We start from the raw sequence: 12,751 nt of genomic DNA on the forward strand, positions 1-12,751 counted from the left end.
TTTGACAACAGCCTCAGGAACTAAGATCTGTGATGTAACATGTTTCTAACGTTGGAACCTTGGCTCAAGCAAGGTGCAGTATACTATTTTAATTTGGTTACTGCTTCTACTCCATTTTAATGGGATTGTTTTACTACCTATTTTTCAATTCAATTTGTGGAATTATTTTAAAATGTAAGGCATCAACTGGGATATGGTCACAAGCCCTGAAATTCCCAGACAACTTCTGATCTTTTGTGAAATCTATGGCTTCTTGGGTGCAAATAGGAAAGAGGTTGAATAAAAGAAATCAGAATAAAAATTTGAATGGAAACAACCACCATTAGTCACCAGCTTTTAATGAAGAAATAATTCTGCTGAAATCTCACCATCTTGTTTTATGTAAATAAACTTATGACGGCCCTGGTGAATTTTTTAAAATAATATTTTTCGTGAGAAAGTGGCTTGAAACCTCGCAACAGCTCTTGCTATAAGTTAATAGGCTAACAGCATAAGAAACACATCACTTTGAGCTCTAGTGACACAAGGAAGTGGGGGAGGGGTGCGATCTTAATGAGGCCCCTATTTTGGTGCTAGTCTCTTTGGAGTTCAATAAGAAGTAGCTACCACTGCAGTTATTCACCAGGTGTGGAAGAACAGGGACCTTTTTTGCAAACCTATAGGTGCCTTCTAGGTAGTTTCCCATTGACAATATCTAATGATTCAGGTTTCACATATTTAAAGAAAAGTATCATACCCTGAGAACTCCCACCCCCAGAATTTCATAGTTTTTTGTTTTGTTTTGTTTTTTTTTTCCTTCTTAACATCTACTCTAATTTATGTAGAATATACTTTGACTGAGTATGAAGTAGAACTTCAAAATGGGGCTTTTCTTTATAAGAACTGAATTGTCCTGTTTGTTAGTGGTCCTTCTTTCCTCCAGTGGTTTGCAGTCAACATTTGCTGTATGTCAGATTCTGGCTATCCCAGGGCAAGTGTTGGGCAGTTTGTCCTAGGGCTATATGCAGATAGCAGGCGCTCTGAGGTCAGCCCACCCGGCTCCCCACCCAACCCTGCCACCTCTAGGCCCTCTGGGGCAGGCTCACACCACCGGCTTGCATCTCAAGTTTTTAAAAAATCTGTATGGTAGAGATAATAGTAAGGCCCACCTGGAGATAGTTGCGAGGATCAAATTTAAAAATTCTCATATTAAAACATCGAAAATCTGCAGTCATCATTAATGGTTTCAGTAATTATGACTTTAGGACTTTTTAATATCTGTGCACAGGTGCACTTTTATCATGAGTTACATTGTCAGGAATGAGCAACTGAGAGGTGACATTTCACGTGTGTCTCTTAACGCTTGCTGACTGTCCACAGGGCCGGAGCTGATGAACAAAGGTGCTCCCGTACCATGGAGTGCTTTGCAGAGCAGTCCAAGATGTGAACAATGTGGAAAGATGATATTAAGTGAAGAAAGCAAGTGCTAAAGTAATGTTTAAAGCTTTGCATTTGGACAAATGTATTTAAAAAGTGATAAAACACAAGTTTGCATGTGTTTACATGGAAGGAAATGTCTAAAGGATCACCAGCAATGGTAGCAAACTGGTGGCCCTTGGGTCAAGTCCACCAGCAACTGTGCTTTGTGTGGCTTGCATAGAATTTTTAAAAAAGATGAATTAGTTGCCAGCAATTAAAAATTGGGAAATTTCATGTAAAATCCTAAATTCCCAGCTTCTCTTGAAAAATTGGAATGTCTGTTCACTTGCGCCATTAGTCCCTTGGGACTCCAGTAAGCTGGAACTTTCCTAAGGCAAGTGCTGTCAGTGGTGTCCAGTGCCTGCCAAGCCACTTCTTTCCCATCCCTTACCCCCTGGTCCTAAAGGCGTTTAGGTTTGTTCACCCCCAAATGGCAACCCACTGCAGTATTCTTGCCTGGAGAATCCCATGGACAGAGGAGCCTGGCAGACTGTAGTCCATGGGGTCACAAAGAGTCGGACATGACTGAGCAATTTTCACTTATCTGCCTCTGGTTTTGACACAGTGCCTCTGGCAAGTGGGATTGTGGTGAGGCAAAAATCGAGGCCTTTGGGAAGATTCACTTGTTACACTATATACTTCTGTGTGGTTCGAATGTATTATAATGACAGTAGGGTACTTTTAAAATGTAAATATCAGTAGAAAAACGTGTTTGAATAGTCCATGGTATCTTAGATGCCATGTGGAGAAAACCCACATCCCATACCTTTATAAGCTCTCATTATAATGCTCAAAGTGAACTTACACCTCCGAGGTGCCCTCTGCCCAGGCGATCTCATTACGGGAGTTGTTCTTCCTGTCAAAGCCGGGGCATCAGAGGGAAGGGCCGCGCCCGGCTCTTCCCTTCCCTTTTGCAGGCTGTGCCCTTTTTCTCCTGTCAGGGGCTCTGCTGGTCCTCCCGCCCTCCCTCCCTCTGCTGTGGCTACCTGCCCCAGAGCCCACTCAAGTTTCACCTCTTCCACAAAGTACTGCAGCCCACAGGTTTCAATTCTTCTTTCTCATTCACAGTCAGCAGCCCGGAAGTTAGGCTTAATCATTCTAGGATTAGTTCATGTGAATGTACCCTTCCTCCCCCAGGAAAGAAAGAAACTCCAGTGCCCTGTGATCACCTCACATTGCCTTTGGTTCCTGCCTGGGGTGAACCCTAGTCTTGGTGGCTGGGGCCCCTGCAGAGGGAAATTCCTCCAGGATTCAAGTGCCTGCACTTATGGGGAAGAACCCTTGGTCCTTGGTCCTCAGAGAATTGGCATTCTTCATTAGTTGAGCTACTGCCAGGGCTGGTTAAGCTTAGCTTATTTACAGTCCTATACAAATCAGGACCTTTTCTATGCACGAGGCCAGAGCAGGAAGCCTTTTTAGGAACACTTCCCCTCCCCCCCTTCCCCCATAGCACTGCTTACCCCAGGTTTGCTTTGTGGGTGGTCTGGCTTTGGAAAATAGAGGATCCTGAGGACTAGCTGAAGCCCATTTTTTGTGGACACCGCTGTTTGATTTTCACACTTTACCAAGTGTTTCCTGGGTGCCTGGCCAAGGAGGTACCACATATAGGCCTTGAGGTGACCCACATGCTTGCCTGAAGGGCTTGAGCCTTTTCACAGCGATTTCACTTCCCTCTTTCCCCAGACAGGTGGGACCCCCGTCATGCTCTCTGAAGCAGGATGCAGGCCTGTCATAGCAGTACTTTCAAAGTATTTGCCTTTCTTCCTAAATGCTCATATGGGTCTACACCCCACTGCCCTTGCCCTTGAACACCCCTCAGAATCCTGCCCATGTGTCTCTGGCTCTAAGAAGCCTTCCCAGAATTTGTCCCTATGAAAAATGCATTTGCCAGGCTCAGTAATTTCTTGGCTCCCTCAACACTTTTTGCAAATTCCTGGCAGCATTTGTTTTGTTTCTGGTCATCTTTGGTTCATCTTTGCACTGCCACAGCCTGGCGCATCCTTCCATAGCATGCTTATGTAACTCACTCTTCAGGGACCAAATGTTAGCACCCAGCTGCTGGCCCAAGAATGGGCAGGTAGAGCATTTCTGTTAAGCTCTGAGGTTGAGTCTTGGATTGAAGCTTATCAAATGTACCCTCTGTCTTTGATGAGTCCCCCCATTGTACTCAGGGCTGAGACAGGCAAAGGCTCTTAAAAATCTGTGCATTTATAAGAATGTCTTGAGGAGTCCTGGGCTAAATCTTTCTGCTGAAAGTTACAGTTAGAAAGATGGTTGCAAATCGAATACCCACCCTGTTACAGGACTAAAAAATAAAAATTAAGAATTGAAAGCTACCCTAGAGTTATGTCTCCTTGGGTTCAAGTCCCTCTGCCACTGTGCTAGGAGGGTAAGGGTGTTGATTTGTTTGTGGTGAAGGGTTGAATAGGCACGGTTTCCATCTGAAACCTTGTAGTTCACATGACTGTCTCACCCAATAAGTCTGGGTCTTGTCAAAGGCAGGGGACTAGGGCACGGTGTTCATTGGTGAGATCCCCAGTTCATAAAATGAGAAATGTCAGCCACGAGTTTTTTCCGTCAGGACTCGGAGGCGAGCAGTAAGGCCTTTTGTTAGTCCTGTTAAAAGCTGAAAGAGAGGTTTCTAGAAGCAACTCTTTTGAAGGGTCTCTGAAGAGAAAATTTGTCTAGGAAAAAAAGAAAGGAACGGATGGGTGGAGTGTTTACCATCACTCTCATTTGTTGAGTTGCTATGAAATTAGGATTCAGCGTAGACTTTGCATGCCAGGCAGGGCCCTGACTCCTGGGTGAAGTTCAAGTGGACTGTTGATTCCTCTTTGAGCACACACACAGCTCTCCTCCCAGTGTCCCTTCTCTATCCATTTCACCCCAACGTTTGGGTCTACAAAGCATGGCATCCTGGCAGTGAGCCCTTTAGAGCTGCCGGAATGCCCAGCATGGCTTTAGGTGGGGACCCGCTTAAGCATTGTTGTTCCTTACAGGCTGGGAGTTGCCAGCCAGAAACTGAGTTTCTGGTGTGCCTTTGAATGCCAGGAGGCAGGGTGCTCTGAAAAAGCAGCAGCCGGCAAGGAAACCGCTGGAGGTGGGGAGCTCCGGGCTGGTGTGGTTCTCGGCGTCTGACAATGTAACTGATGGCCCCCTGTCACTTCCTGTCGTACAGCCCAAGTAGTGGGGAGGAGTTCCTTGAGGGAAAGCATGCTCTGCTCTGCTCAGAGAATCCCGTCCGAAGGGCGCCGCCGCAGTTAGGGGCGGGGGACTCTGTGTGGATGAGGTCGGAGCGCCCCATGGTGTGGTGCTGCTTCTTTGTTCGCACTCAGGTAAGCTCCCTGCAGCAGGACCAGGGGTAGACGGGCTCTCAGTTCCCACCCAAGCCTGGCTGGACCATTCCAGGAGCTGAGGTGTGGGAGGGAGCAGCTGTCTGCATCTCCCAAGAAACTGATCAAGGAGGCGCTCAGAGCACCTGGGACGATGGAGGCACACTTCTGCCTAGCTGAAGTACATGAATCAGAAAAGAGCTGTGCGGTTGTGCTTAAGACCACAGATGTTTGTGCTTGGTGGGGACGGTGAGTTATGTGGAGTGCCTCACTGTCAGCGCTTCCTTTAGCATCTGTGATTGGAAGAGAGCAAGGGGAGGGGGGCTTTCGTTCTTTGCTCCATCATGCCAGTATTTTAATTTTTACAAGACACGGGTTTTCATTAAATGGGAAGGAAAAAGTAAGTGAGTGTATGAGTGTGTGTGTTAAAATAGCAAAGTGGATTTTCATGACCTTTTCTTCTTTGGATTGAAAGATGCCTAAACTCAGTTTTGGAAGTTCATTCTGCGTGGAGCAATTCTTTTCATAAGTTTCCTTAAAATTCTGGTGTTTTGAATGTGTTCATCATTGGGAAGACGAGGCCAGATAATACCAGGGGAGACTCAGACTCACTGGTATTCTCATCAGTAGTACTGGTGCCTGTTTGAGTAATTTCAGAAGAAGTGGCTGGAAATGTTATGTTTCCATGTGCAGAAGAGTGATTAGGAGCCCTGAAGCTCTACTCTCTCTACCCCTTTTGTTTGTTTGTGGGTAAGTGTTAAAGCTTTGGATAAGCCAAAACGATGTGTCCAAGAAAATCCTCATTGCTTTTTCTGTTTCTTTCACCAGAATTGTGTTTCTAAGACTGATGTTTGTAATACTAATTCCAAGTCTTGTACATGGCCATTATAGACATACATTTTTAATCTTTTCATGTGATATGTGTGATTTTGCTATGTTTTTCCTTTCCCATGTCACTCACCTCGCTATTCACTCACCCTGATAAAGAATAAATTTTAAGCCTTTGAGATACGGAAATTAGTAATACAGATATGGATAGCAGTTATTAGATATGGAAATTATTTTGTATGGTTTACTGTACTTCAGGGATAGTTAATATAATATTAAAATATTACAGTAATAGCTAATGTGTATTAGACAGTGTTCACATTACTTGCATCAGCTCATAAAATTCTTACATCACTGTAGGGGTTGGCTGTTATCATCATCCCCGCTTTGCAGGGATGATGGTAAAACTTGGATGTGGCAAGGATAGATACTCTGCTTCTGATCTCCTTGATGGTTACCAGTGGGTCAGGCTTCAGGCTCAGGCAGAATGGATCCAGAAATGACATTCTTGGCCGTGGGTGCACTTGATGATTTTAATGACAAGGCTCTTCATATATCTCGTATCAAGTGTGGCATCTTCTATAACACTTTGCTCTCTAAAACGTTTGCAAATAAGCTCATTTTGGCGGATGTTTGCCTTGGTCCAGCTGGCACCTACATAAGAGGCATCTGCGATAAGTCACTGCCTTCTCTGGACTCAGTTTCACACCTGTCAAACAGAGATGTCTCTAAACTCGTTTCAACTCTGATATGAATCTAAGGTATGACTTAAACAAAAAGTAAAAAATAGTTCTCTTGTCTTTCCTGTTTCAAAGTCAAGTGATTTAATAAATGCTTTTACTTACACGTTTTCCCAGGTATATGTACTAGAACTCAAAATGTATCTGGCTGCCTGGCTATTGACCTTAATTCCGCTCTTGAAAATAGTATTGAATAAATTTGTATTTCTTGGAGACTTTCTCTGAGAGTCTCTAGAGCAGGAATCTGGAAGAGTTGAGTCTGGGTGTAGGAGAGGCAGTTGGGAGCTGGATGTGAGTAGAGGGAAAGAGAAGGGAGAAACCCTTGAAAGGTCTCATAAGTCCATCTTCTGAGGTCTGTGCAGGAATGGTGGAGTGTAACAGTTAAGGGCAGCGTTTTAGAACCACGTAGTTGTAGGTTTCAGTCCCAGATTTGCCTCTTGCCAGCTGTGTAATCCCAAGCACGTTACCAAACCTATCAATGTGTTTTCTCCTTGTAAAGTGGGGGTAATCAATAGTGCCCACCTTATAGGGTTGTCTTGAGGAGTAAGTGAAGTGACTTACGACAGTGCTGAGAACAGAGCCCCCACTCAGCAAACATGACCCATGTCCCAGGTCTTGCTGACCATAGATGTCAGTGGCTCCCAGAGAAATGAATTCATAGTGTCTAAGAGCTCAGCAACCATAGGGCTGAAAAACATCTTATATCTCCAGTGAAACATGGTCCTGATTGGATCTTGTGGCGGGAAGGAAGCAGCGTGTTACGCAGAGAAGTCAGTACTTCATTTTAGAGCCCCAGTTCCAGCCATGCTTTTACACCTTTCCCAGAACACCGAGTGGGTGCCATGGAAGGGGAAATTGACTCAAGCCAGATCCTAAAAAAGGCCTGTCTTGATGGAACACTCAGCAGTGTGACTCGGAGAGGGCAAGGTCAGGGTGGTGACCCTGCACGTCCATTGGGAGAGAAACAATGGGTGACTTTAGTGCCTAAATATAGACCACGTGGATGTCACTTGGGGAAGCCATGGCGGGTGGGTCTCTTGGGAGGAGCTCAGAAAGCAGCCTGTGTGTGCCAGCCCTTGCTCTGCCAGCCCTCTCTTTCTGAATAATTTTGTCCATATTCTAAGTGTTCCACATCCCTTGAGTGTCTGCCTCTATTTGTCAGCCTTATTTATGTCCCTATCTCTTCCCTCCCAAGTCTTCCTTGTAGCATTTACTATACCTCTCTCCCTTGTTTCTCACAGACCCCACCCACCCCTGCCATAAACCCCCAGTGTTCTCACTACCTGCCATGGGAGCTGGCATGGGAGCACTGGCCTGGGAGTCAGGAGTTTGGGGTCAAGTTCGAGGCTTTGCAGGTAAGCTTGGCCACTGCTGCAGGTCCCTGGCTGCCAGGTTCTCCAGGGACATAATTGGACCCTGGAAGGTAGCACTCTGAGTTCACACCCTCACTGCCACTTAACCTTGGGCAAGTTCTTTATCTCTCCTGGCTTGAGTTACCTCACCTGTGAAATGGAGATGATAGTATCTGCTTCTGATGCTACGAAAAGTTTATAAAATAGTATCTGTGAAACTCCTGAAACAGGGCATCATATAGGTGCTCAAAAATGCTAGCTATGATTGTGATTTGTAGGAAAATGAGACTTGAGTAGGACCAGTGTTTTCCTAAACTGCAGTTATGTGTCCCATATCCCCATACCACTTTCACTGTTATTTTTCACTTACTGTTTTTCTTTAAATTATCTAGTTGTTCTTTGGTTTGGCTTTGAACTTAGGTTCATCCTGAGCAGTAGGAGTGCTAAAGTCACTAAATACCATGATGTGTTTCCTAAAACGCGTTACAATAACTACCCCTTGGTCTGCTGCGCATGGTCTGAAATGATTCTTTGTCACCACCAGCTCCACTTCCCACACTGGGTACTGCAGAGCCAGTGGCTTTGAGCGTCTGGGCCCAAGTTGTTGCCTGCTGTGATTTTTGACAATGCTCCTTCCCACCAGAGCTAACAGCCAGCCCATCCTTTCATACATCAGACGCTGCCTAAGAACAAGCTTTGGGTTTGACTCTGTGCCAGGTGCCAAGATGGCCAAAATATGGGTCTCTGTGTCCCCTGCCATCTTCTCCAAATGGGACATTAACAGCTTAGAGAAAGTGTGCTAGAGAGAGCCACAAAATGACCTAGTTGCTGAAATCCCACTGTAAGAGAAACCAGGGCCAGCCACTCTCTGCTTGAAATTTCTGGTTATGGGTATAGGAATATGTCTCAGTCAGCTTTTGCTGAGTAACAACTACCCCAATCTCAGGGGCAAGCAATATCAAGAATTTATTCTCATGCTCACAAGGGTGCAGGTTTTCTGTGGATCTGTCTCATGCAGCTCTGTGAGCTAACCCACATGTATATTCTCCTGTGTAGACCAGAAGATCCCAGAGGAGCAAGCAGAAATACACAATGTTTCTTAAGGTCTACACTCAGAAGTAGTACATTGTCCTGTCTACCCTGTTCCATTGGCCAGAGCAAGTGACAGAACCAAGCCATGGAGGTCAGGAGAGGGGATAGAACTTTGCTGAAGAATAAATTGGTATACCACAGAGACCATCTCTATTTACTCACTCAAATAGCATTTATTGGGGGCCTACTATGGGAGAAGGAAATGGCAACCCATTCCAGTATTCTTGCCTAGAGAATCCCATGGACAGAGGAGCCTGGTGGGCTACAGTCCATGGGGTCGCAAAGAATCAGACACGACTGAGCACCTGACACTTTTCACGTATGTGAAGTACTATGCTGTGTTGGGGAGATAAATATGGTACCAATAAGTGATGAAGACGATGAGAACCACCAGCCTAAGGCCTGGCTTGTATTAGGTCCTAAATACATATACGATGAATTAATATCTGCTAGTACTTTAGGGATGCTGACCAGCAATGATGTTTCACATGGGTTATTTCATTCTCTCCCAACTAACCCACCATAAGTCCCCCCTCTTTGGGCAGCAACAGTCATCCCAGGTCAAACAGATGAGATACTATCTTGGCCTGTTGAATGCTTGTAGTCTGACGTGAGGAAGGAGAGGGTTAGTGAAGGCACAGCCGTGGAGAGAAGCCGTGTGCAGAGAGATTATCCCTGACATGAGGGCAAAGAGGTGGACTTTGCAAAGGAGCTCTGATCCAAACTGCTTGTGTGTTTATCCCCATGGCCACCTGTGCACTGTCTTGGGTGCTAACTCTTCAGGCGCCCACCATGGACTAAGAATTTAGCATGGTACTTGGCCTCTCATAGTTCCTAGCCCACTGCCTTCCTGAAGTCACATGCATCTTGAAATGTTCCCTTTAGAAAACTGCACATAGTTGTGAAAATGTCTGTGCAGACCGCTGGCCCAGGTAAGAACTCTGGTCTAATGTTTCATTTCACTTCTGTCCTCTTCTCTTTCCTTGCACCTATTAAGAACATCCAGTGGAAGAAGCGTTTTTCCATATTTGTATGCCAGTGTTAGGCTCAGGGTCTAAATCATGTTAGTTGCCCAGTAAGTATCTTTTAAAGCTGCAAGAAAACGAGACTGAAGGTGTGGGTGATAGTTCTTTTGTATATGCATAGAGTCGCAAAACTTTCTGATTGGATGAGATAGGAAAGTTCATATATTTTATAGATAATAAAACTGAGACCCAGAGAGGTTATTTCATTTGCTTAAAGGCACAGAAGCTAATAATGATGATGATGATAATAATAATAAATTAATGTTTTCCCCTAAGCAGATGACCTATGTTCACATAGAAAGCAGATGACTTACATTCAGATATAATTAGGTCTTATTCCCTCAGTACATGGTTAGAAAATGTTCTGATCTATCAAGTTTATGGTTTATGTTGCAAAATTGAGTTTTCTTCGCCTTCCTAGCTAAAGACACAGGTGGCAGAAACATACACGCCATGTCTCAACCATAGAATCATTGTGGCTCAGCCCTTTAGGGCAGCCCTTGTCATCCACCTCTTTCTCTAGGTTTCCTCTTTCTACTCCATCCTCCGTCTGTGTGTACAGACTTGAGAATGCAGGGAGGGCGGGGCTGGGACAGGCCGTTTGTCAAGCCAAGGGTGGAAGGTGGGTTAGGGCGGTGCAGGGGAGGAATTTGTTCCTGCAGTCCTGGAAATCTTATTTGGAGCCACTCTTCTATTCTTAGTTTCGAAGGCACTTTGTTCTCTGGTGCATTGTTTTAACAGGCACCAGGAAATCAGGCTCTGCTCGGGGTCAGCGATGCCTCTGGTTCCTGCCTGCAGCCACCCAGGTGGGACGTCTACTGACTTGTTTCAGTTTGTTCGTCATCAAGATCATTGCTGCCCTTTCTCAATTTGCTGCCCACCCTATTGCATGAAGCAAGGAAGGTTAAGGAGGAGAAAAGAGATTCCAGTGAGTCTCTTTTTCTTTATAAGCAATAGTAACTGCACTTATTTCTGTGTAAAAGGAAAAATGCTAAAACCCACACCTTAAGAAAGCACTGTGCCCATTGGAGCAGCATTGTTCACTAGAAATAGAGTGTGAGACACATGTACATTTAAATTTCCTAGTTAGCCACGTGACAGAAATAAAAAGAAACAGATGAAATTAATTTTAATGATGTGTTTAACTCAGTATATCCAAATACTAGCATTTCAACACGCAATCCATATACAGATTATTAAGGAGACGTTTTACATTCTATTTTTACAGTTCTGAGTCTTGGAATTCCAGCGTGTATTATCCACTCGGAGCACATCTCACTTCACACGAGCCACATGTTGAGTGCTCAGAACCCACGTGTGGGTTCCTGGTGGCCATCGGACAGAGCAGGGCGAGAGCAGCACTGTCCAGCAGAACTTTACGCCATGATGCTGGTGTTCTGTGTCTCCTCTGCCTCACACAGAAACCAACAGCCACGGATGGCTATTGAGCACGTGGCATGTGGCTGGCGCAGCTAAGGAGCTGAGTTTTAAGTGTTATTTGGGTGTGTGTGTTAGTCACCCAAGTCAAGTCTGCCTCTTTGCAACCCATGGACTGTATAACCTGCCAGGCTTCTTTCTCCATGGAATTCAGGCAAGAATGCTGGAGTAGGTAGCCATTCCTTTCTCCATGGGATCTTCCTAACCCAGGGATCAAACCTGGGTCTCCTGCAATGCAGACAGCTTCTTTACCATCTGAGCCATTAATTTTCCTTAATTAAAACTTAAATAGCCACATGTATCAAGTGGCTATCATTTTGGATAGTGTAACTCTAGAGATTTGATCTTATAGAAATATCCATTTAAACTTAACCAAGGTATCATTTTTCATCTACCATATTGACAGAGATTAAAAAGTTTGATAACACTGCTTGGCAAAGATAATCGAACCTCTCATGCATGGTAGTGGGAGTACAAATTAGAAGAGCCTTTACAGAGGACAGTTTGACAGTGTTTATCAAACTTACAAATATATATTCCCTTGGACCCAGCAGATTCATTCCTGGATATTAGTGCTGCAGAGTCTCTCACATGTGTAAACTGATCTATGTAGAAGGATATTTGCTGCAGCAAAAGGTTGGAAACCACATATCCAGTTAATGGGGGGTGGCTGGACAAACAAGCTTTGTTTTTAAAATATAACTTGCAACTATTAAGAAAATGGGGCCGATTTTTATTTGATAGTGTGGAAGGCTGTCTAAGCTATAATGTTAAGTATAGAGCAGTGCATATAGGAAATCAGTCCTGAGTATTTACTGGAAGGACTGATGCTAAAGCTGAAACTCCAATACTTTGGCCACCTGATGCAAAGAGCTGACTCATTTGAAAAGACCCTGATGCTGGGAAAGATTGAGGGCAGAAGAAGAAGGGGACAACAGAGGATGAGATGGTTGGAGGGCATCACTGACTCAATGGACATGGGTTTGGGTGAACTCTGGGAGTTGGTGATAGACAGGGAAGCCTGGCGTGCTGCAGTTCATGGGGTCGCAAAGGGTTGGACATGACTAAGTGACTGAACTGACCTGAGTGCATATAGTAGAATGCCATTTGGGTAAAAGAAATGATATGCTTATTTATGTCTAGAGCAACTCTGGAATGTAGAAGGAACCAGTCACAATGGTTTCCTCCTAGGAGAGGAAGGGATAGATGTGGGAAAGAAGTCTACTTATCATCGAATGGTATACCCTTTTGGAATTTAATGCAAAGTATTTCAGTTACTTATTCAAACAATAAGTATTTAAAACGCAAAAAAGTAAACTCCAAAGGAAGGGTGAATCAGAGAAGGCTTCTGAGAGGAGGTGACCTTTGGATGGGGTTGCAAAAGATTCATAGGAGTCTTAGCAAGAGGAAAGTTGAGACTCAGAGACATCAACAAGAAGAACAGGTCAGGCATGTATGTAAACCTGGAGGTGGCCAGGGTACTGGTA

At 44.6% G+C, this 12,751-nt stretch overlaps 1 protein-coding gene across 3 annotated transcripts in view; it reads left to right on the forward strand.

Annotated features, from left to right (window-relative positions):
- The window catches only part of ARHGEF3 (Rho guanine nucleotide exchange factor 3), a 311,339-nt gene that overhangs the window by 131,663 nt on the left and 166,925 nt on the right, over positions 1–12,751 (forward strand). The window contains exon 1 of one of the 3 annotated variants that reach the window (XM_005695830.3): positions 4,672–4,793. The exons of the other annotated variants lie outside the window; for them this stretch is intronic. Coding sequence (XP_005695887.1) covers positions 4,743–4,793 — 51 coding nt within the window. The 5' untranslated portion in view covers positions 4,672–4,742. Of the gene's footprint in view, positions 1–4,671; positions 4,794–12,751 lie in introns of those variants that run through there. 3 annotated transcript variants of the gene reach the window in all.

Source organism: Capra hircus, chromosome 22 (genome assembly GCF_001704415.2).
Source record: "Capra hircus breed San Clemente chromosome 22, ASM170441v1, whole genome shotgun sequence".
NCBI lineage: Eukaryota > Metazoa > Chordata > Mammalia > Artiodactyla > Bovidae > Capra > Capra hircus.